Source organism: Tyto alba, unplaced genomic scaffold (assembly GCF_018691265.1).
Source record: "Tyto alba isolate M040663 unplaced genomic scaffold, T.alba_DEE_v4.0 Super-Scaffold_41, whole genome shotgun sequence".
NCBI lineage: Eukaryota > Metazoa > Chordata > Aves > Strigiformes > Tytonidae > Tyto > Tyto alba.
This window is the reverse complement of record NW_024881317.1, coordinates 23,607,500-23,629,004: the sequence shown is the minus strand read 5'-3', so window position 1 is coordinate 23,629,004 and position 21,505 is coordinate 23,607,500. Positions and strand designations below refer to the sequence as shown.

General features: G+C 55.7%; 1 protein-coding gene across 1 annotated transcript; it reads left to right on the top strand.

The window, feature by feature from the left end:
* Positions 1 to 768: 768 nt before the first annotated feature.
* LOC104369414 (dual oxidase 2-like) lies at positions 769 to 20,937 on the top strand. The gene is made up of 33 exons (XM_032990528.2): positions 769 to 860; positions 1,533 to 1,616; positions 3,175 to 3,339; positions 4,375 to 4,562; positions 5,927 to 6,128; positions 6,693 to 6,859; positions 6,946 to 7,006; positions 7,128 to 7,224; positions 7,418 to 7,505; positions 7,867 to 7,969; positions 8,294 to 8,457; positions 8,900 to 9,066; positions 9,245 to 9,363; positions 10,676 to 10,813; positions 11,114 to 11,227; positions 11,837 to 12,039; positions 12,292 to 12,477; positions 12,934 to 13,159; positions 13,840 to 13,933; positions 14,188 to 14,363; positions 14,630 to 14,699; positions 15,180 to 15,275; positions 16,159 to 16,337; positions 17,217 to 17,447; positions 17,683 to 17,782; positions 17,900 to 17,949; positions 18,078 to 18,205; positions 18,411 to 18,564; positions 18,704 to 18,936; positions 19,102 to 19,260; positions 19,422 to 19,577; positions 19,664 to 19,792; positions 20,258 to 20,937. The coding sequence occupies exons 1-33, from the start codon at positions 797 to 799 to the stop codon at positions 20,378 to 20,380; spliced, it is 4,614 nt and encodes a 1,537-aa protein (XP_032846419.2). The 5' UTR covers positions 769 to 796; the 3' UTR covers positions 20,381 to 20,937.
* The last annotated feature ends 568 nt before the right edge of the window (positions 20,938 to 21,505 follow it).

Here is a 21,505-nt window from a genome sequence, read left to right as displayed (position 1 = left end):
CAAGGGACAAAGAGCCGTATTTAGTGGAAAACCCTACCTTGGAGTTAAATCCAAGTTTGGCATTCCTGTGCATGGAAAGCCAGCAGCAGCACTGTAGCATTTATGACCGAAAAACTTCACTGTTCACGGCTGGGAATCCCTCTCTTCAGTCAGGCGTTGGCCAGAGTTTTAAAGGTTCAGGTCCCACTGATGGAATTTGCTCTGGATCCAGGGCCCCTGTGGCAAGTGAGATGGCAAAGCATCATGAGAAAGGCTGGTCATGAGAGGGTGCCCTCAAGTTGGCCCAGAGCCGATCAAGACGTCTATATCTGCAGCTCTTTGGGACGCCGAGGCTGTTCCCATTGTGTTCACAGCTGGATTTTGCTTGGGTGGGACAATGCGTGCGCCGAGGAATTGTCGGCTGAAACGTGTCTGTTTCTGTCGCCAGGAGCGTGTTTTCTGTAACGGAGCTGGCACAGCTTAACGGCTTCCTGCCGTGGAGGATGAGTTGTGACCCTACAGCTGGGGTACCCCGAGGCGGGGGGACCGGTCCTGCTCCAGCAGAAAGGTCTTCTCAGGCCGGCTGGCACCTCCTGGCAGAGCGTCCCCGGGGTGATGGGGGGTCACCGGGCCCCCTTCCCCCAGCCCAAAGCGGGTGATGGAAGTTGACGGCAGCCGGGATTTACTAGGCAGCAGAAACCACAAGAGGGAGCTGAGATGATGGTCTGTGCGTGTTCCCAGCCTCTGGGAGCAGCCCAGCTCTGGCTCCTTCCTTCTCTCCGCTTGCAGGTCGCTGCTTCCGAAGACCCGGTGGCTGATGCAACCCGCAGAGATGATGCTGAGTTTGACTGTGGTTCTGCTGGGGTTGTGGACCCTGGGGAGTAAGTACGGTTTCAGGGAGGGCGATGCGAGGGGAGATCCTGGGTAGTTTCTGCCCCTCAGAGGAATTTCCTCTAACTCATGGGGCATCATCTCAGAGATGGGGATGGTTCAGTTTGTGATGAGATAAGAAAAAAAAGGAACAAAATGTTGAACATGAAGAGAAGAGCCTGCAGGTTGGGAGACTCACCTACTGCTGTTTATATGAGCTAGAGCTTCTTGCTGGTATTATAATAAAAGCAATACAACTTAACACAAAGGAAACAAAGTGTATATTTATTGACAAAGGCTGATCCTGATACACAATGCAGGGAGCAGAGCCTAACTTCAGTGTCAAGGCCTTTGCTTGATTTGCATGGACATTGTGTGGGGTCAGAAATAAGGAGACACTTCTTCTGATACAATGAAAGAGAAGGAGAGAATGAAAATCACTTGGGAGTAGACTGGTGGGGGCCAGAAATTGATTTGGGACCATCAGGATCACAAGCATAAATGTCTAATTTTAGACATTGCTTATCCCTCAAAAGGAGTGCAAAACTTGTCTAGAATACCGTGCAGAAAGTTTCAGAAAGAACAGGGAAAATATCACAATATAAATATAATTCTGTAACGCAGACGTTCGTTGCATGCATTTTGGTTTTCGCTGCTCACCGAGTGGGTCCGATCTCTTCCAGGAGCCCAGGAGAACATCTCCTGGGAGGTCCAGCGCTACGACGGCTGGTACAACAACCTGCTGCACCACGGCTGCGGCTCGGTGGGTGAGTGCCAGGCCTGGGGATGGGGACGGCGAGACGGGGTGAGCTGGCACTTCGGCATCCGGCTCGCTTTATGGCTGCGAGAGAAACCCTCTCTGACCTGGGCCTGAACCAGGCAGGTGACCGGGCAATGCCACCTCCCGTGGCTCTGAGAAGTGGCTGTGTGACTCACGGTCATTCCCTAGAGGCATCTAAGAGCCCCGTTGGAGCAGCCCGGAGGGGACAGGCAGCCCAGCTTTGTCCCCCGTGCCCCGGCCTTGCCGCTTTTACTTGCTGCCCGGGCAGCGTCTGCAGGTTGTGCGGGTGTTGGAGCAGACTCAGAGCAGAGCTGTGGCTTTGCAGCCGAGTTCAAAATATCCAAGGTGGGGAGGGCCCAGCTCTTCCTGGAAGCCACTTCAGTGATGGTCAGGGATCCCAGAGCTGGGAAAAGGCATCTTTAGCCAAAATCAGCATGCAGTTCAATCAGCATTCAACACGAGGCCAGAGACAGGAGAGGTCATGGTCCAGGTGTGCTGGACATACTCCTTTTTCACTCTGCACAGGGCAAATACTGCACTGTTGGGCTGCTGTTCAGCACGCACTGGTCTGTACTGGGACAGGCTGTGGGATTTCCCTGTGCCGGCGGTGACCTGCTTTTTCATGCCTACCACCAGACCATGGGCCCACTTCCAGGAGACGTCCCTGAGCCAGGGACCAGGGCAGATCAGGCAGGATCTTATCTAAAACATTAAAGATTATGAACCCTCCTGTTTCCTGCAGCCCAGATTGCTCACCTATATGGTGACACAAGGCACGGTGGCAATTACACACCTTCCTTTGAGCCAAATGCCTCTCCAACATGACATGTGTGACAACAGCCTCTTGGTTATACTAAAGCCTGTCAGGGAGATCCAGTGAGTCCCTGGCAGACAAGATCTCCCTCTTCCAGAGCAAACAGATCAGACCTTAGCATTTGGAAACAAGCCTACGGAAACTAAGTCCAAAACTAAGCCAATACTTCAGGATTTACCCCAGCTCTGGGGGGCTCCAGCAAATGAAGCCCACCACACCGGTGAAGAGCCTTTCCAAACAACCTCACTCATCAGTGAGAAACAACCTCCTGCCTCTGGGCTTTTCAGTTGTGGAACAGGCAGAGGGTGCAAAGTCGGGGTGTTTCTCTCTCATCTTCCCCCTTGCCTGTCTGCCTCTCCGGCTGTTCCCTCTCCTGTTTCCTATGGTGCTGGCAATCACCAGGTTTGTGTAGGATTGTGTAGTCAACACGGGCAGCTTAACACCACTCCGGTCACTGGAGCACACCACCCCCCAGACCTCCAGGAGACAACAGGGATGCACATGCACCAGCAGACAACACCTGGAAGGAAACGTGCCCATGGAGGATCCCTCCTAGTTTTAAGAGAACTGATCCCAGTGTTGCAAGGAGCTTTGGCTGTTGGTTCTTGGCTACTATAAATATCTGTGCCATCCTCTCTGGGACGCTCACCCTCCCCGGCGTAGCGGTATTGCCGTGTCTCCTGTCTGTTGGGTGCTGCTGGACCCATGCCGTGTTGCTGTGGTGCTGCAGGTGCCAGGCTGCTGCGTCTCTCGCCGGCCAACTACGCAGACGGTGTCTACCAGGCGCTGCAGGAGCCCCGCGTGCCCAACGCTCGCCAGCTCAGCAACACGGTGGCACGGGGACCCTCCGGGCTGCCCTCCCGCAGGAACACAACCGTGATGGCTGTCTTCTTCGGTAAGAGCTGGGGCCTGGCACCGGCTGGAAAAATGTGGGTTGGGGTGGAAAAATGTTAGTTTCTCACACCCCAAGGCCACACGTCCTCACCCACTGCTTCATAGCAGACCCAGAGCTACCTTTTGTCACACCCAAAAGACAAAGCCTTGAGTATCGCCATGCCAAAGTACTGTCCAGCCAAGAGAGTTTGTGTGAATTTTCAGTGACCTTTAGCAGTTGCCCCAGATTCTGATATTTGTCATCTGGGACCTTCCTCATTTACCCCATTGCAAAATGCCTGACAGATGCAATAAGAGCCATGCCATGAGTGATTGCAGGGCAGAACTGCTGCAAGTCAGAGCAGTTTTTGCTGGCGCTCAGGAGCTCGGCGGGGTCTTGGGTCTCCAAGCCCGGGGATGTTTGTCTCTGGGAAATACCATCGGCTCATTGAGAAAACAAGCTGAACTTGTCAGCGTGAAGACCATTAGCTCCCTGTACAGCCTAAGGTTTACACACATCCCCGGACACCCAAGTCAAGGTGCCCATCCCCCAGATGGGCCACAGGAGGGTCAGACACTAGTGCAGTACTATTTAGCTTCTCCCTGGAGGTAGTTTTTCCCATCGCACCAGAGCTCAAATGGACCAAGAGCAACGGCAGCCACGGGGCTCAACATCAGCAGCAACCACAGGCCACAGGCAAATTGGGGCTCAGGGAAATAATGACCAAATGCAGAGCCTTGCTCCTGGTGAAGTGGTGGCCCAGCTGCCGGTGCTCTCTGAACATCCGCTGGCTGAATTTCTCCACCCTGGTCCCTGAATGACCCTACCCTGCTCATGAGGTCAGGCCAGGGGCACCCGGAGCTCAGCACATCTGGGATCCAGCCCAAAGCGGCTTTCTCAAAGTTGTAGAGCAAACCACCAGTGAGGGCAGGAAGGAAGCCGCTCTTGCTGCACAGGGTGGTTCCCTCAGCCCGCGTACGGCTCGGCTGCCCACCGTCACATCCAGGTGCTGGTGGCAGTCCTCCCAGCTGCTGACCGTGCTCGGGTCTCCGGCAGGTTTCCACGTCCTCTTGGACATCCTGGGGACAGAGAAACCCGGCTGCCCTGCTGAGTTCCTGAACATCCGCATCCCACCCGGAGACCTCGTGTTTGACCCTGCAGGCACTGGAGACGTGGTCCTGCCCTTCCAGCGCATCCACTGGGCAGCAGAGACGGGGCAGAGCCCCAACAGCCCCCGGGAGCAGGTAGGTAGCATTTCCTTTGCTCTTTGCCTTTTGGCTAAATTCCCCTTCACCCAACGCTAGGGTCCGTAGCAGCCAAGATAGTGTTTGCAAAAATAAAAGGAGAGCGGCACTGTTTCCTTAAAAAAATATACATCTCTCAAGCGTCTGAACCAGTTGCAAATGAACCCAAAGCACAACCTCCAAGGTATGGGTTCACACGGAGCAACATCTGTGGTTGCTCAAGGACAGTGCTTTTCTTGGCCAAAGAAAACGTAATTACTCTAGATCGGCCCACGTCATCTATTTTAATGCAAATTTTAGTGTCTTGCATGGTTTATGGAGGCCGGGAGAGGAAAAGGTAAAGCAGGAGCAATTCACAATCTTCCTTGGCTGCCAAAGTTTTTATCACTTCAGTCAAAATGAGCAAAGGTAGGGCTGTCTTTATCAGGTGAAACAAGTGATAGCTGGAGCCTTTTCAGCGCAAGTGTGATGAACTTCCATAACCAATGTATACATCTCTGCCGTTCTAGAAGGTCAGGAATTATGACACATTTTTTTAGGCACCTACTCTTATCTTTAATAACGTATCAAAAAATTGAGCTGATACTGTCATAAAGTTGTAAAGCTTCTCTGAATTTCAATCATTTTGGAAAAAATCCAGATTTTCCCTCCAGTTTCTCTGTATTTTGCTGTGCTGAGGCTGGATGTGTTCCCAAGTCCATGTGCTTTTTCTTCCGTGCTGGAAAGCTTCCCAACCAAAACTGCTGGGGCAAAACACCCCCCTGAACTTTTCACGTGACAAATCACGATGAGACCATATTAACAAGTCATGGTTTTAGCAGTGTTTCAAACCTTAGAAAAATGAAAACTCCAGTGTGTTTTCAGACTAAAAAGGATGTTTTCATGAAAACATTTGGCAGGGCAGATATGCAATATGCTGCCAGGGCAGTGGGACTCCCTGCTGTGAGGGCAGGGCTCCCCAGAGGGGAAAGCTCCAGTGGTTCCAGTTTCACCAGAGATGGGTTTAGTCCCTTTCCAGCTTGGTCTTGACTATGTAGGGATTCACAGATGTCTGCTTCTGGGCATAGCTCAGAATAATTGGGAAAAAAAAAAAAACAACAAAACAAAACAAAACCAAAATGTGCGTGTGAAAAACCTGTACCTGGTATTTTCCTGCACCTGGCATTAATTACTGCAGCTTGCATAGAGATTATTGGTGTATATATTTGCATCCTGCTAGCTCTTGTTAAAGAAGGGGGTGGAGTGGTTGCTTTGCAAGACCAAAAAGGCTGGATTGGGGCTTTTCAGACTTTTTTTTTTTTTTTTGGCACCATTCCGCTGAGGCACCGGTGCCTGTTAACGCCCATTCCCTGTGCCCACCCTAGACCAACGAGGTGACGGGCTGGCTGGACGGCAGCTCCATCTACGGCCCCTCGCACTCCTGGAGCGATGCCCTGAGGAGCTTCTCGGGGGGACAGCTGACGTCGGGGCCCGGCGGGCGCCTTCCGAGGGAGACGGACGGGAGGGTCCCCATGTGGAAACCGCTGGATCCATCCACGGGACAGGGTGGCCCCCAGGGAATCTATGGTAACGGTGACATCCTCCGTGCGTGGGTTTTCACCTGCTTGGCTCCATCCCTGATCGTGAGCAGGAGGAGCAGAAGGTCCCTGGGGGTGTGCCCAGGGGGGAGATCACGGGAAAGGGCAAGGGGGTGCGGTGGGTCAGGAGTCCCGTGGGAGAGCAGGCAGTTTCCCAGCCCAAGGGGCAGGAAGACACGTGCCCCAGCAAAGGCTTCCCAGCAAAGGCTCACTGGGAACTTAAGGTGCCACATCCCTGGGAGGCAACGGGTCATTTCCCAGCCAACACGCAGAGACCAGCGGGTGCTGGACCCTCTGATCCAGCGTGAGCTCCTCTGGGGAAAGGGTTTGCTGCCGATAAAAACCTTCTCAGCTTGCTCTCACCTGCCCAGTCTTTGGTCTGTGCTGGGGGCCCTGTGCTGCTTCTCACTAGCTCGGGCTGCTTGTCTCCCTGGGGAGAGCAGATGAGAGGATGCTGGGCTGCAGCCACAGGGCTGGGGGTGCTCCTCCAGACACAGGCAAAGCTGGAGCCAGTGGCGGCATCCCCAGCTGATGGTCCTGGCGGCTCTTGCAGACCTGGGGAGCGCCTGGGGGAACGAGAACCGCTTCCTGCAGGCTGAGAGCATCGCCTGGTTTCGGTACCACAACGCTCTGGCCACGGCGCTGGCCCGGGAGCACCCGACCTGGTCCGATGAGGACGTCTTCCAGCACGCTCGCAAGCGGGTCGTCGCTACTTTCCAGGTGAGGGATGGGATCTCCCTGTCTCTGCTGGGACTCCTGACATCCTCCCCCGGGGCTGGCCCTCACCCAACTCCCCTGTGCCCTAGAACATCGTGCTGTATGAGTGGCTGCCGACCCTGCTGGGGAGAGACATCCCAGAGTACAAAGGTGAGGGGCATGGTGGGTGATGTTGTGCAGGACCAGGGGAGCTGGCGGATGGGGTGGGAGAAGGAGCTTGGCCCCCCTTTCCCTCCAGCCTGGCTGCTGGACCGTGTCTGCTGCCCCACAGGTTACCAGCAGCACCTGGACCCCAGCCTCTCACCAGAGTTCGTGGTGGCTGCAGGGCAATTCCTGGCCACCATGGTGCCGCCGGGCGTTTACAAGAGGTAGGAGCAACCCGGCGGGGCTGCGGGAGAGCAGTGCCCGTGCCAGGGAAGGGGATGCCCGCGCTGAGGTGGTGGCTGGGGATGGTCCCCGTCCCTCCCCCGTGTCCTGCCCCTCACTGGGACAGCCCAGCCCTGTCACCTCAGGGCAGCCCTGGCCGAGGGCTGCAGGTCCAGCTCTTCTCTGCTCTTCCAGAGGCCCCAAATGCCAGTTCCAAGAAGTGTCTGGTCCCAGTGGTTCATTTCCAGCGGTGCGGCTCTGCAACAGCTACTGGAGCAGAGAGGTACGGGGAGAGGGGCGCAGCGGTCCTGAGGACATCGCAGGCTGGGCCAGTGGGGGCTTCATTCCTTGTTTTATGTTATGGAGGACTCTACAGGGGTCTGAAAGGGAAATTGAGTGCAGAGCATGACAGCCAACCAAGGGGTGTGAGATCCTCCCCATCCAGACATCCCCAGATGCTGCCTCCAGCTGCAGCAGGCTCAGACCTCAAGGTTGAGCTGACGTGAAGAAAATGAGCCTGGAAGAAGTCCCTGGTCTCCCTACAGCCAGGGCCCGCACCTCTACGGGCACCAGTTTAGGCGTGTGGGGCTGCCCCACATCCTCAGTCCTGGGAGGAATCACTTGCTCTTCCCATCTCCCCTCAGAGCACCGGGCTGCAGCTGGCAGAGGATGTGGACAACCTCTTGCTGGGGATGACCTCACAGATTGCAGAGCAGGAGGACAACATTGTGGTGGAAGATCTCCAAGGTCTGCACTCCCCTGCACTGCAGCTGGCGCGACAGTGGGGGGACGGTCTCCTCTGGGGCTGTGCAGGGGCCGAGGTGGGGAGGCAGGTCCCACTGCCACCCAACCACACGCTCAGACCAGCCTCAACCCTGTTAATGGAGGTACAGAGAAGCTGCAGGGCATGTTGAGCATGTCCGCGGGACTGTCCTGTCAAGGGTGTGGAGGTGATCTCCATGTTCATCATGGCCCGTGGCAGAGGGACGAGGTCAGCCTAGCAGCTGTGGCGGTTGGGGTTGCTCCTCCAGCTCTGCCTTGGCATCACCACAGCTCTGAATCCACCCACAGATTACTGGTACGGGCCGCTGAAGTACTCCCGCACCGACTACGTGGCCAGCTGGCTTCAGCGTGGGCGAGACCTTGGCTTGCCAACCTATAACCAAGCCCGGGAGCGATTTGGGTTAGAGCCTCTCCAGAACTGGACGGACCTTGCCCCACACCTGGAGCAACAGGTAACAGGGAACTGGTCTGGGCACAGAAGATGTGTGGGTCAGAGGACGTTAGGGCGGTTCGGGCGGTAACTGGCTTCTCCAGCAACGGAAGAAGAGGGACATCAGTGCGCATCCTGCCCTACCTTATTTTTATGCCTGCAGGGCTGTTGCATTGGGGTGACTGTGTATTTGCATGGTATGAATATCCTGCCCAAGTGATAAGCTCCCGTGCCCCTGGGTGCTCTGCTTCTCCTGGAGCTGAGATGTTCTGGGAGTGATGTTCGGTTGCAAAAGTCCAAGCCATGATCTTCAGGCTGCGCGGGGCCGAGCATCTGCCCAGCCCCTGGATGTGCGACGCCTGGGAAATGCACATCCCTTGCTCTGCCTGAGGCTTGACAAAATTTTCTGATGTCCTGGCAGAATTCCCTCTGCTCACATGTCTGTGGTGGGGGTTTCTGACCAGGTCCTGGAGAAGGTCGCTGCTCTCTATGCCAACAACACGGCTGGGCTGGAGCTGCTCCCTGGAGGCATGCTGGAGGCTAACAGCTCCCTCTTCAGGGCCATCATCCTGGACCAGTTTGTGCGCCTGCGTGATGGCGACAGGTTTTGGTTCGAAAACACCAAGAATGGGTAAATGCCTCTTCCCCACCTGGCAGGCTGCCCATTGCTCTGCAAGCCCCAGTAGCGCACAAAAACTGGGGCCGGAGGGAGAACATCCTCTACCTTCCTCGGTTCCTAAAGCGGTGCAAGGAGTGCAGCACCCGTGACACCCGGGGGCCAACGCTGGGCCCCGCATCTTTTTCCCCAGGCTGTTCACGGTGAAGGAAACCAGGGAGATCCGTAACACCACCTTCCACGACGTCCTGGCTGCTGTCACCTATGCGGACCCCACAGACCTGCAGCCCCACGTATTTGTCTGGCGCGAGGGTGAGTGCTTCACCCAGCAACAGGCCGCAGGGAGCGAATGGCTCCAGCGAGTTAGGGAGGAAATCAGACCCACCTCGATGACACAGGGAAAGCATCGGGCTGGCAGTTTCTCAAGCCTGCCACCTAAGCCCGCAAAATGTGTGCAAAATGCAAGGGTTGCCTGTAAGCGAGGAGGGTAGCGCCGATGTTGAAAGTGGGCTGGAGTCCAGGCACGTGCATTGCATGAGTCCTGGAAAGATAGAAAATGCAATTGATGCCCTGGAAGGTTGTGCTGGGGTAAAACTTGGCCTCTGCCTACCCCACACTGCATACCCTTCACTGGAATGTCCTCTAGCTCCTTCTATATGCAAACACACACAGGTCTGCGGGTTAAGCTGGTGAGTGACTGACACATGATGAAGTCTGCAGATGAGTTAAGTGTTGCATACCGTAACTGCGTAGCGTTACCTACTTTTGCCTTTAATTGCACCAAGCCCTGAAGATGCCCTGGGTGCTGTACTGCAGTGCCCACTCCTGCCTGGCTGCTCTCCCGACGGGGTGGTTAGTTAACCGGTGCTGCTGGAAGAGCTGGCCAGGCTTTCCTGCAGATGTGGTTGCAGCAGCGGAGTGAACCATGCCAACCGACTTCCAGCCTGGGGAGAGCTCAGGGCTTGTGTCCCAGCAGGTTTTGGTTTCACAGCAGGCTAGGAGTAGCCTAGTCCCATGCTGATATGTACCACTCACCCCAGTGTCCTCCCGTGCCAACCCTCAAATGAGCTTCCTTCTCCCTGCTAAGACCCAAAAAGAGTCCTGCTGCCATGCTGAGGGTGAGGTGTGGTCAAACACAGCAGTACGCCTTTTCCTCTTGGGATCTTGCCACACCCTTCACATTTACCGAAAGCATTTTATCTGGTGCACATTCCAGCCCTTGTAAGGCATTTTTGTTCCCATGGCATACAGTCCCTGTGTCGCACCAGGAGAACTCCTTGGATTTGCAGCATCCCGATGAACAGAGGCTCTGAGCACCAATTTTCTGTGACCCAGGGTGCAGCTTGCTCAGCCCATCCCACTGGTAGAGGTGACGGTGCCGAAGTGCCAGAGCACTTAAGTACAGTTGTGTGCTTGGTTTGCTGTGGCAAGCATAGGTTCAAGCCAAAACCGAGGCTTGTCCCCTAAGATCTGGAGTTTAACTTGAGCATCCCCATTTTGCAGCTCTCCCTGGCTCACTCAGCGATGAACCCCACCAGCATCTTGATGCAGAAGTTCCTGGGGACGGTGTAGGTGAGCTGGGCAAAAGGTCCGTGATGCTCACAGCCTGTCTCTCCCGATGCAGGAGACCCATGCCCCCAGCCCCAGCAGCTGACAGCTCAAGACCTGGCCAACTGCACCCCCATGATGGTGCTGGACTACTTTGAAGGCAGCGGTGCAGGCTTTGGGATCATCATCGTTGTCCTCTGCTGTTTGCCTTTAGGTTTGCCACTCTTTTTCTTTACCCATCTCCTCTTCTACCGGAGAAAGGAGCTGAATGCCCATGGACCAAAAAACACTTCCCAGTGGGAGCTGCTGAGTCTCGGTCACTCCTGAGGTCCTTGAGGTGGGGGGGTTCTTGGGCACCTGGAGGGAGCAGTTGCTTTCATGGAGCTGCCCTGCCTTAAATAACTCTGTGAAGCATTGAACTGGAGGCGATGGGGAAGGAATGAACTTGGTGATGCTGCCAAAGTGGGAAGGAGTCTTGTGAGATCTCATGCCTCCTTCTCCCATGTGTCCTCAGTGACTCTGTTTGTTGCCTGGATCGTTGCCTTTCTCCGCAAGAGAGATTTCAAGAAGCTGCAGAAGAAACAGGGCTCCAGTGTGAGGAGAGAGGTGACCGGCGAGGCGATACACGGTGAGGTGGCACTGTCAACCCTGCAACGGTGTCTGGTGATTCTGCTGAAGTCAGGGCACATGCTGAGGCAGGGCTGGGCTTGGAGCGTGTAGCCAGACTGGATGTAAGGAGAAACTGTTTCCCCGGGAAGATAGTCAAGCAGTGGTGCAAGTAGCCCACAGAGGTTATGCGCCCTCTGCCCTATCCAAGACCTGACCAGATAAAGCCTTGGGCAGACTGGGCTGAACCTGTAACTGGTCCTACTTTGGGCAGGAGGTTGGGTGAGAGACCCTTCCAACCTCAGTCATCCTATGACCCTCTTAATTCCAACCCTCTCCAGACCACACCTTACCTGAAGGAAACCTTTGTGAGCAATTGCACCAGTATCTCCAGGACAAGGACTGTATCTCCTTGCTCTGGACACTGGAAAAATCCTGCCTCCCTGCTCCGTGGTCTGTACACCTCCTGTGTCCATGGGCTTGAGCTCTGCGGTTGGGAGATCATCATTTTTCCCTTAACATGTGTCTGATCGTGAAATCACTCCCAAACTGCATCTCAGCAAAGGAGGTGCTGGGTGAATAGGAGCCCAGGTGCACCTTTCCAGCTGAGTCCTGTGCTCTCACCCATCAGCCATGGAGTGGCACGGTCCCAAGGCAGACAGCTCTCCCGTCTACATTCAGCTCCAAGCTGACAAAGCGCTCAAAGTGCTGGATGGAAGAGGGTCTGTGCTCCGGAGCATCAGCCTGAAATCGCATCAAAGGGTGGAGGTGATCCTCTCCAGCAACAAGGGGAACAAAGCTCTGCTCCTGAAGAGCCCCAAGGAGTACGACCTGGTGAGTACCACGATGCCTGGGGTATGATACCTTCCCCTGGACCCTCCACAACCGTCTGCTGGTCCCATACACCCTGCAGCACTCAGTCCTGGGCACTGGGAGCGGTGCAGGTCCCCGAAGGGTGGCTGTGGCCTCCTGAGAACTGCTGGGTCCAGCTCAGACCATGGAGCAACTGCTGTGGTGAAGAGCAGCAGCTCTCCCATCCCGACTGAGCCTCTGCTGCTCACAGCCATTTGGTGGGGTCTTTTGTAGGTGCTGCTTTTCAGCGAGGAGGCAGAGAGGAGCAGCTTCATTGGGAGGCTACAAGGCTACTTGGAGGAGAGCGGCCTTGATCTGCACATGTCTGAGATGAAGGAGCAGAGCCTGATGAAATGGGCAGTCACCCAGGAGCAGAGAAAACAAATTCTGGAGACTTTCTTCAGGCACCTGTTTGCTCAGGTATGTAGAGGTGTGGCAGGCTCTGAGGCATGGAGGAAGGTATTTCTGCATTGATTAAGCAATGCATGCTGCTGCTGTTGCTTTCTGTAAAAGCTGGTAAGCCATGCACAAGGAAGCTGACAATACTTTCGGGACCAAGGGACATTTTCCCTTGCGGAAGACAAAAGGAGTTCTGCTGTGGTCTAAAGTTGCAAAGAGACTTTTGGGTGATGAAACTGAGGTGTCCATAGTTGTCACTGGTGTTCAGTGTGTAGGAGAGACACGGGACTTCCCCATTGTGTAGGAGAGACACGGGACTTCCCCATTCACATCACGCAGGAGAGACACGGGACTTCCCCATGGTAACAGCCATGATTTTTGTGCCAGGGGAGCTGCTGGTCTTTGTGCAATAGGTCAGGCAACTGAGCACCAGCCTTCTGCTCTGCCAGCACTCATGGGATTTCTTCTGTGGGACAGGTGCTGGAAATCGACAGGTCCAATGCTGGAGAGCTCAACTTTGAATCTTCACAGAAGGCAAAGGAGTCTCTAACATGTGAGCTGAGCAGGGCCGAGTTTGCCGAGGCCCTGGGGCTCAAAGTCCACTCCATGTTTGTGGACTCCATGTTCTCCCTGGCTGACAAGGACGGCAATGGCTACATCTCCTTCCGGGAATTCCTGGACATCTTGGTGGTCTTCATGAAAGGTGGGAGCAGGAGCTGGTTAGTGTCTTCATCTGTTGCCCTCGGTCCTGTTTCTAGGCTCTGGCAATGCCGCCAGCAGAGTGGAAGGGAAGATCCATCAGGCAGGACAATCTGTAGACACTTCTACTGATTAAAATTCCCTTCACTTATGACAGCTTCAACTTGAGTTATGGGGCAGTGACAATGCAATTATGTTTTCTGAAAGACCGTTCATGAGGGGAGCGATCTTTCATCACCACAGACAAGTCTGCCCTGTGTCCTGAACAGCCCATGCACCCTGTCCCTGAGAGACGATAATAACCGATATCATATCTGATCCTCCCTAAATGACCACTGGAAAGGTGGATTCATAGATGAAGGTAGTGAATGCCAGATTCAAAGCGGCTCCCAGAGGAATCACTGCTGTGCAAAAAGCACATTTTGAGTTTGCAGAATGGTGCACGAGAAAGAGTGTGCATCTACCATATTTTCACCTGGCACTTGAGAAAGTCAGGTGGAAGGGCAGCACAGTATTCACATTCAGTTTCTGTCAATCTGCAATCAGCAGTGTGCTTTCGTTCCTTTCAGAGCTGGGCGAGTCTTCACTGCTGCAGGCCCGGGCTCTCAAAGGCAATGTTTGAAAGCATCTTTGTTGATGAAAATAGGATCTTGTTCTTACTTCACCTTTCTCCTTCCTGACCAGGGTCCCCAGAGGAGAAGTCCAAGGTGATGTTCAGGATGTATGACATTGATGAGAATGGGTTCCTCTCCAAGGAGGAGTTTCTGAGGATGCTCAGGTACTTCTCATCTCTCTAGATGTTTTCACAAGGTACTTATTTCTCTAGATGTTTTCAAAACATAGATGTCTTCAAAAGCAGCTCCCAGTTTCTGTGCTTCACTCCCTAAAGGTGTTGTGTGAGAGCCTGTGGGCTCAACACTAGCAACCAAGAGCCCATTTCCCCCATGAAACTGGTCTGGGGCTTTGCCCTGTGTTATCTGAAGGACTCAATCCATGGTCCTCTGAAGTTCCCATCTCCCCTCCTTGCTCCAGGTCCTTCATCGAGATCTCCAACAACTGCCTGTCAAGAGAGCAGGCAGAGCAGGTGACCGAGTCCATGTTTCGGGCCTCCGGGTTTCAGGACAGGGACGAGCTGACGTGGGAGGATTTCCACTACATGCTGCGGGACCATGACAGTGAGCTTCGTCTCACCCAGCTCTGCATCAAAGGTCAGTGGGCAGGAGCACGGGGTCACTCCAGGCCCTGCAGGGCTGGAGGCGATGGGCAGCACCCAATAAGTAGCTCCCACATCTTGTCCCATCGATCTCTCCGCCCTAACTGCAGTAACGGGGCATCAACTGTGGCCATGTGTGACACGTTTGGGTCAGCTCAGAATGTCTCCCCACTGTGGTGCTGCCCAGGGGAGATGCCAAAACCTTGTCCACCACATCTCACACACTCTCGAATGGCTGTTTGTCCTTTTGGCTCCTCAAAGGTGTCCCTGAGGTGCTCAAGCAAAACCTGCACAACCGTGTCTCCTTCATAAAAAAGAAAGAGCCAAAAGGGTAAGCTCTCCTCCTTAGCTGCTGCTACAAATTTTTCTTCTCCTCCTGCCCTGATGCACTTCCACCCTTCACCTTGGTCCCTCCAACAAATCCTCCCACTGGGTGTTCACATGCCCAGCGCTGGGGAAAGGGGATGACCGTGCTGGGACATGCCTGTCAGCAAGCTGGATGCTGTGGTGGGGCTGCTGCCCTCCTGTCCTGGCACCCAGGCGGGCAGAGGGGAGGAACTGCCTCCTGCAGAGCCCCTGCTGCATCCAGCGTGTGGGGATGGGCATCCTGCTTTGCTTTTCAGAGGGGTGGGTTACCTTGAAGTGAATCCAGCCTGTGTGCCATGCAATTAAAATCAACGCAAGCAGGCTTACAGGAAAGAGCTGGGCACCTCAGCTGAGCCAGAGATGGAAAGTGAAGAAATGGGGAAAATTTTGGCAAGCCCTTCCTGCAAGTATAGCTCTAGGCTAGTCATAACTCTATTTCCAACAGAACCATCTCAGAAGAGGAGAAAGACCCAAGCCTGGACACCGTGAGCCACTACGTGGAGCGAGAAGGGCAAGAGCTGAGGAAGAGACCAGGCAGAAAGTCAGTATGCCCTCTCCTTGTCAGACCTGCTTCTCGGGTCTGGGTTCAGTTTCAGCCTGTTTGCTGTTTCTCATGTCTCTGTGTCAGACTGGGCACCCCTCCTGTCCAAAGGCACTGCTGCAAGGGGCCGGCACCCCCGTGATGGTGGTGCAACATCGGGAGGGGATGCGAGACCGTCCCTCCGGGGGGATGCCCCAGCCCAGGCAGGCACATCACAGCCCTGGCTGAGCACCTACAGGAATGTCCCTGTCTTGGTGAGGCTGGTGCCGTAGCTGGTCTGGGTGATGTGTCTCTCTAAAAAAAAAAAATTAAATGGCCAACTCCAGAGCCCAGGATGGTAGTTTTTAGAGTGTATGTCTTGCCTGCAGAGAGGGCCTTTGCCTGGCAGGTCCTGCCTGTGCTCCTCTGCCCCGTAGGATGCTCCTGATTCACCCTGGGCTGCCTGCGAGAGCTGCAGGAGAGACTCAGGTCCTCACTGTTGTGGCAGCAGCAAATATTTCTACAGGGAAGCAGTTAAGTGGCTGTTATTCATGGCCAAAATAGCCTGATTTTCCTTAATAGCTCTAAGGACCTTTCCCTACGCCCGGATCAGCTTGGAGGGTTCGGTATTACTATGTAAATTATCTTTTAGAGTTCTTATCTCCGGCTTCATTTCTGAGGCGCTACCTGCACATTTGTCATCCGCTTTCAAAAACACGTAGACTGCAGGGTGACCCGAGATGAACCACTGACACTAGGCTCTGCAGGTCACCGCCATCGCCGCTGTGCAGAGGTGGTCACAAGTGCTGTCCAGGGAGGAAGACCCAAATCTGGGCAGACCAGCCCTGAGCCATAGCTTGCCGGCTAAACCTCAAAATGACGCCAGCCCTCCTGTATTTGCCAGGGTGAACCAGTACCAGCTGCATTTGTACACCGAAGCGCAACGGAAGAAGTACGAGCGGAACAAAGTTCAGCAGAAGATTCAGGAGTTCAAGCGCTTCGTTGAGAATTATCGGCGCCATATTGTGTGTGTGTTCCTCTTCTCTGCCATCACCGCCGGCGTGTTCGTGGAGAGAGCCTACTGTGAGTGCCCACCCAGCCCTCTTGCCCCAGACACGGAGGGGTGCGCGGGCTCAGCTTCTCAAAGCTGATGGTTGCATGGGGCACGTTGGGGTGTGAAAGGTCCCGGCACAGTTTCGGGCAATAATGTTGGTCCTCCCCTGGAATAACTGAGCTTGGAAAGGACCTCTGGAAGGGTCTGGTCCAATGCCCTGCGCAGAGCAAGGCCAATTTCAAAGCCGAATCAGGCTGCTGAAGGCCTTGTCTGGAGAAGGTTTGAAGGACTTCAGGGTTGGAGATCCCACCACCTCGTTGGGCCTGTGCTAGTTTTTGACAATCCTCACTGTGAAAAGTTTTTATTTTACATCAAACCTGAATTGCCTTCAGTGAAACTCGTGCTGTTGCCTCTCATCCTTTCACTGTGCATGTCTCGGAAAGAGTTTGGCTCTCTCTCCTCTGTAACACCCATTAAGTGCTTGCAGACAGCCACAGGGTCTTCCCTGACCCATGTCTTCCAGCCCAAACAAGCCCATTTCCCTCAGCCTTTCCCCTGCATGACATCCTCCGGCTCCCACCCACCCTGGTGGCCTTCACTGGACTCGTTCCAGTTTGTTGATGCCCCTCATATTGCGATGGCCAACTGAGGACACCGTACCACGGTGCAGTTTCACAGTGCCCAGCAGAAGAGGACAAGCCTCCAAGGAGACCCTGTCACCCAGCAGCTGTGTGTGTGGGGGGTGTCTGACACAGAGAATATTGCCCCTGTCCCCACACAGCCCCATCCCTGGTGACCTTTTCTTGGCGAAGTCACGCAGGTGGCTGTCCTCTTGTTGCAGGAAGGGTTATGGCCCTCAGCGCCGGGCACACTGACCGCCCCCCCCCCCCTCCACTCTCTCTCCCCAGACTATGCCTTTGCATCCCCCAGCACTGGAATCGCACAGACCACCTTTGTGGGGATCATCATCTCCCGGGGATCGGCTGCCAGCATCTCCTTCATGTACTCCTACATCCTGCTTACCATGTGCCGCAACCTCATCACCGTCCTGCGGGAGACCTTCCTCAACCACTACATCCCCTTCGATGCCGCCGTGGACTTCCACCGCTGGGTTGCCATGGCAGCCTTGATTTTCTCAGGTAGGTGAGCTGCTGGGGGTTGTGTCGCCCATGAACCACAGCTAGAGCGGGAGGATACAGCCCAGTGTGGCACAGCAGGACCACACAGAAGCTTGAAGGCTTGAACGGAGCCTGCGGAGAAATAAACGTTTTGAACCAGAGAATCGCGGGGCCCCTGGGTACATCAGCAGGGTCTGCTGCATCTCCATCCACAGCAACAGTGATGCTTTTCTCTCCCGGTTTCTGTCTCTTACAGTGCTCCACACTGCAGGTCACATAGTGAATGTCTACATCTTCTCAGTCACACCCCTCAGCGTGTTGTCCTGCCTCTTTCCCAGTGTCTTTATGAATGATGGGTAGGTGAAATTTAAAACACAGTCGAGTCAGAGTGTCCTGGACATGGACAAGAATGAAAGTGGAAACCAGGAGTTTGCTCTGACCACTCCATGGTGCAATCTCTTGTCCCTCTTCAGGTCGCAGCTCCCACAGAAGTATTACTGGTGGTTCTTCCAGACTATTCCAGGTGAGACCACCTAGCAGGCAGACCTGCATGTCCGTGCCCGGGACGGGCAGCTCCCTGCCCAGCCCAAGCAGAGCCTCTGTGGGGCTGCTCTCATACCCCCTGGGACCTCTCAACACCTCCTCTCACAGGCATGACGGGAGTGTTGCTGCTCGTGATCCTGGCCGTGATGTACGTGTTTGCCACCCACCACTTCCGACGCGTCAGCTTCCAGGGCTTCTGGATCACCCACCACCTCTACGTGCTGCTCTATGTCCTGGTAAAGCATATGGGCTGGGAGGGAGAGGGGTGGTGCCCGTGTACCGCAAACCTATGGGTCAGCCCAGCTGATGGGGGTGAAATAGCCGGGGAGGTCCCAAGGGAGGTGGTGGCTCCAATCCCAGCTCCCCGCTGCTGCTGAGCTGCCACCGGATCAGTCACAGGGCGACGGCTCGCCGTGCTGATGGGGGCTGCTCCCTGCTCAGGTCATCATCCACGGCAGCTACGCCCTGATCCAGCAGCCCCGCTTCTACATCTACTTCATCATCCCGGCTCTCATCTACAGTGGGGACAAGCTGCTCAGCCTGAGCAGGAAGAAGGTGGAGATCAGCGTGGTGAAAGCCGAGCTCCTGCCCTCAGGTACCACAACACCCCTGGCCACACGGCACCGGCTCAGCCCAGGCTCTTCACAAGAGCATCAGGGGCTGCAGCGACGGAAGAACCTCCACCACTCGATGTCCCGACTTTAACAAAGTCCCCATCCCCCTTGCCCCCCGAGGTGTCACCCACCTCCGCTTCCAGCGGCCGCAGGACTTTGACTACAAGTCCGGGCAGTGGGTGCGCATTGCCTGCGTGGCCCTGGGCACCACCGAGTACCACCCCTTCACCCTGACCTCCGCACCGCACGAGGACACGTTGAGCCTGCACATCCGGGCCGTGGGGCCCTGGACCACCCGCCTGCGGGAGCTCTACTCCCCAGAGAGCCTGGCCCTCATCGGCAAGCTGCCCAAGGTGAGCCCCACGCGGCTTCTCTGGGGACAGGGACAGCCGAGCCTGAGAGCATCTTCTCAGAAACAGGTTGTGACCAGCCCAAGGTGCTTCTCCAGCCTCGAAGGCAGCCAGGACCTGGGCAAGTGGAGGCAGGAGATGCTCTGCTGATGGCTGGCTCCCTTCCAGCTCTACCTGGATGGGCCCTTCGGGGAGGGCCACCAGGAGTGGAACAAGTTCGAGGTGTCGGTGTTGGTGGGAGGAGGCATCGGGGTGACGCCCTTCGCATCCATCCTCAAGGACCTGGTCTTCAAGTCATCCATAAGCTCCAAGGTGCTGTGTAAGAAGGTAAGAGGAAGCATCTGAAAGACGAGAGCCTTCCCGAGATGCCTCCTGCTGCTGCTGGCCTCTCTGGGAGTAAAATCCTCCGTGATCTGCCTGGGGAGGAGCCCCATGGACACGCATAAGGGTGCTGGCTGCACCCTGAGCCTCATCCCCATGTGCCACAGATCTACTTCATCTGGGTGACACGCACGCAGCGGCAGTTTGAGTGGCTGGCGGACATCATCCGTGAGGTGGAGGAGGCAGACAGGAACGATTTAGTCTCTGTGCACATCTACATCACGCAGCTGGCCGAGAAGTTCGACCTGCGCACCACCATGCTGGTGAGCCTGGCCGCCCGCTGGGGAGGCTGCCGCGCTGCGCTGCGCCGGGCCGGGCCGTCTGATACGTGCCCTGATCTCTCTTCCAGTACATCTGCGAGCGGCACTTCCAGAAGGTGCTGAACAAGAGCCTGTTCACGGGGCTGCGCTCCATCACCCATTTTGGGCGCCCTCCCTTTGTACCCTTCTTCAGCTCACTGCAGGAGGTGCACCCCGAGGTCAGTGCCTGGCTGGGGACAGGAGGAGGGGCACCCACCGACCAGTGAGGAGGACTGGTCCCAGCGTGTCCCCGAGGCCCTGGAGACCTTGGTGGCATCTGCAACCCAAGGCGGGGCAGGAGGGGCATGAACCCCACTTTGCCTCCAGAGCCCGGAGCTGGAAGAGTCAGCAGTGCCCCACACCAGGCAAACACCCCCCGCTATGGCCACGCTCCGGCTGCAGCCACTTCCTTGAGCTGGCAGAGGCCCTGGAGGATCCCGATCTTCCTCCAAGGCCCTAGCAGTTCCATGGGGAGGTGACAACCACCCCAAAAGCCTCCTTAGGCCGGCACAGACTGCTTAGCCAACATCTGTGCCCAAAGCTGCCAGAGAGCAACAGTCCAAGGGGAGGGGCTGGGCTGGGGGGGGGGGGCGGGGAGAGCTGGTGCTGCTGAGTTTGACCCTTTTGGCTCCCTCCTCCCCCAGGTGCAGAAGATCGGGGTGTTCAGCTGTGGCCCGCCCGGGATGACAAAGAGCGTGGAAAAGGCTTGTCAGCAGCTGAACAAGAAAGACCAGACCTATTTTGCCCATCACTATGAGAATTTCTGACCCTACCTCGTGCCGTTTCACCCCCAGGCTGCAGTCTTCGTGGGAAATGTGTGTTCAGTCCCAGCACCTGTGTGACAATGCTTCGGGTGGTCCTGGGCTCCCACCACCACCACTGGGCTGGCATGTCCCAATCCAGAAACCCCAGCGTTCCAAGTTAAACTCGGCTCTGCCACCTTAATCCCACAAGACAGAGCTCGTGCTCTGCCGGGTGGCTCAGGGAACGTCTCCGAAAAGCTTTGGGGAACAGCGTGGTGCCTGTACAACCTCAGTTCACAGCACTTTGCCACAAGACCTGGGAGGAGCCAGAGTTCCCCACCATCCCACTCCGCGAAACAGGCTCAGCTTTCCTAACCACTCATTTGTGCCTGCTCCTTAGCACGCCAGGCCTTCCCTGGGTTTGCATCGGGCCTTCCTTGTGTTTGCACTGGTTTCTTTCGGCAGCGTCACCGCTCTTCGACCGTGGATCATTTGTGCTTGTTTAACTAATGCCTGACTTTGCGTCGCTCCCGCAGGCTTGTGATTGAGCTTAAATAAAGCTGGCCAAAGTTTTAAAAACACTTTCTTGCCTCCTGTAGTTGGGTCTCAGTCACCTGGAGACTTGCGGTACTTGTGGCATTGTGCTGGCCTTGCTTTTGTTACCACGTATTTACGCCGGCCCACTGGGAAATGGGTTAAACAGGAGTGAGTTTCCCCTGCGCTGGTGATGCACATGTGGTGCAGGGCGGGCAGTGCAGATCTGAGCCCAGGCACAGCCCCACGGACCGTGTCCTACCAGACCCATCACCCCCAGCAAAGCCCCCACAGTGGCCACGTCCCCAGCAAGACCTGGCGTGGGAGCAAATTACAGCCGAGGAGCCCGAAGGGGCTGAGCCGTGGGAATAGCTTCAGCCCTCGGGCTGTTAACCAGCCCCCTAAGACCACAGGGACCAGGTCTCCATTTCCCCATAATAACAGGGTCTTGCAGTGGCCAGCGGCCCCCAGGCATGCCAACGGGACTCCCCCCAGCACGGGAGTCAGGGGCTGGGAATGCCCCAGGGCTCAGCAAGAATCCCAGCTTGCACCCAGCGCTGAAAGCTGGGCAGCCTTCCCCTCCCGTGGCCATCACGCACCCTTCCTTCCCCTTCA

Bases quoted from the DNA above. Each gene is read 5' to 3' on its own strand.
- LOC104369414 (XM_032990528.2), top strand. From the start codon at position 797: ATGCAACCCGCAGAGATGATGCTGAGTTTGACTGTGGTTCTGCTGGGG. The intron at 4,563-5,926 runs GTAGGTAGCATT...TGCCCACCCTAG, and splicing joins CCAACAGCCCCCGGGAGCAG to ACCAACGAGGTGACGGGCTG. The intron at 17,950-18,077 runs GTGAGACCACCT...CTCCTCTCACAG, and splicing joins GTTCTTCCAGACTATTCCAG to GCATGACGGGAGTGTTGCTG.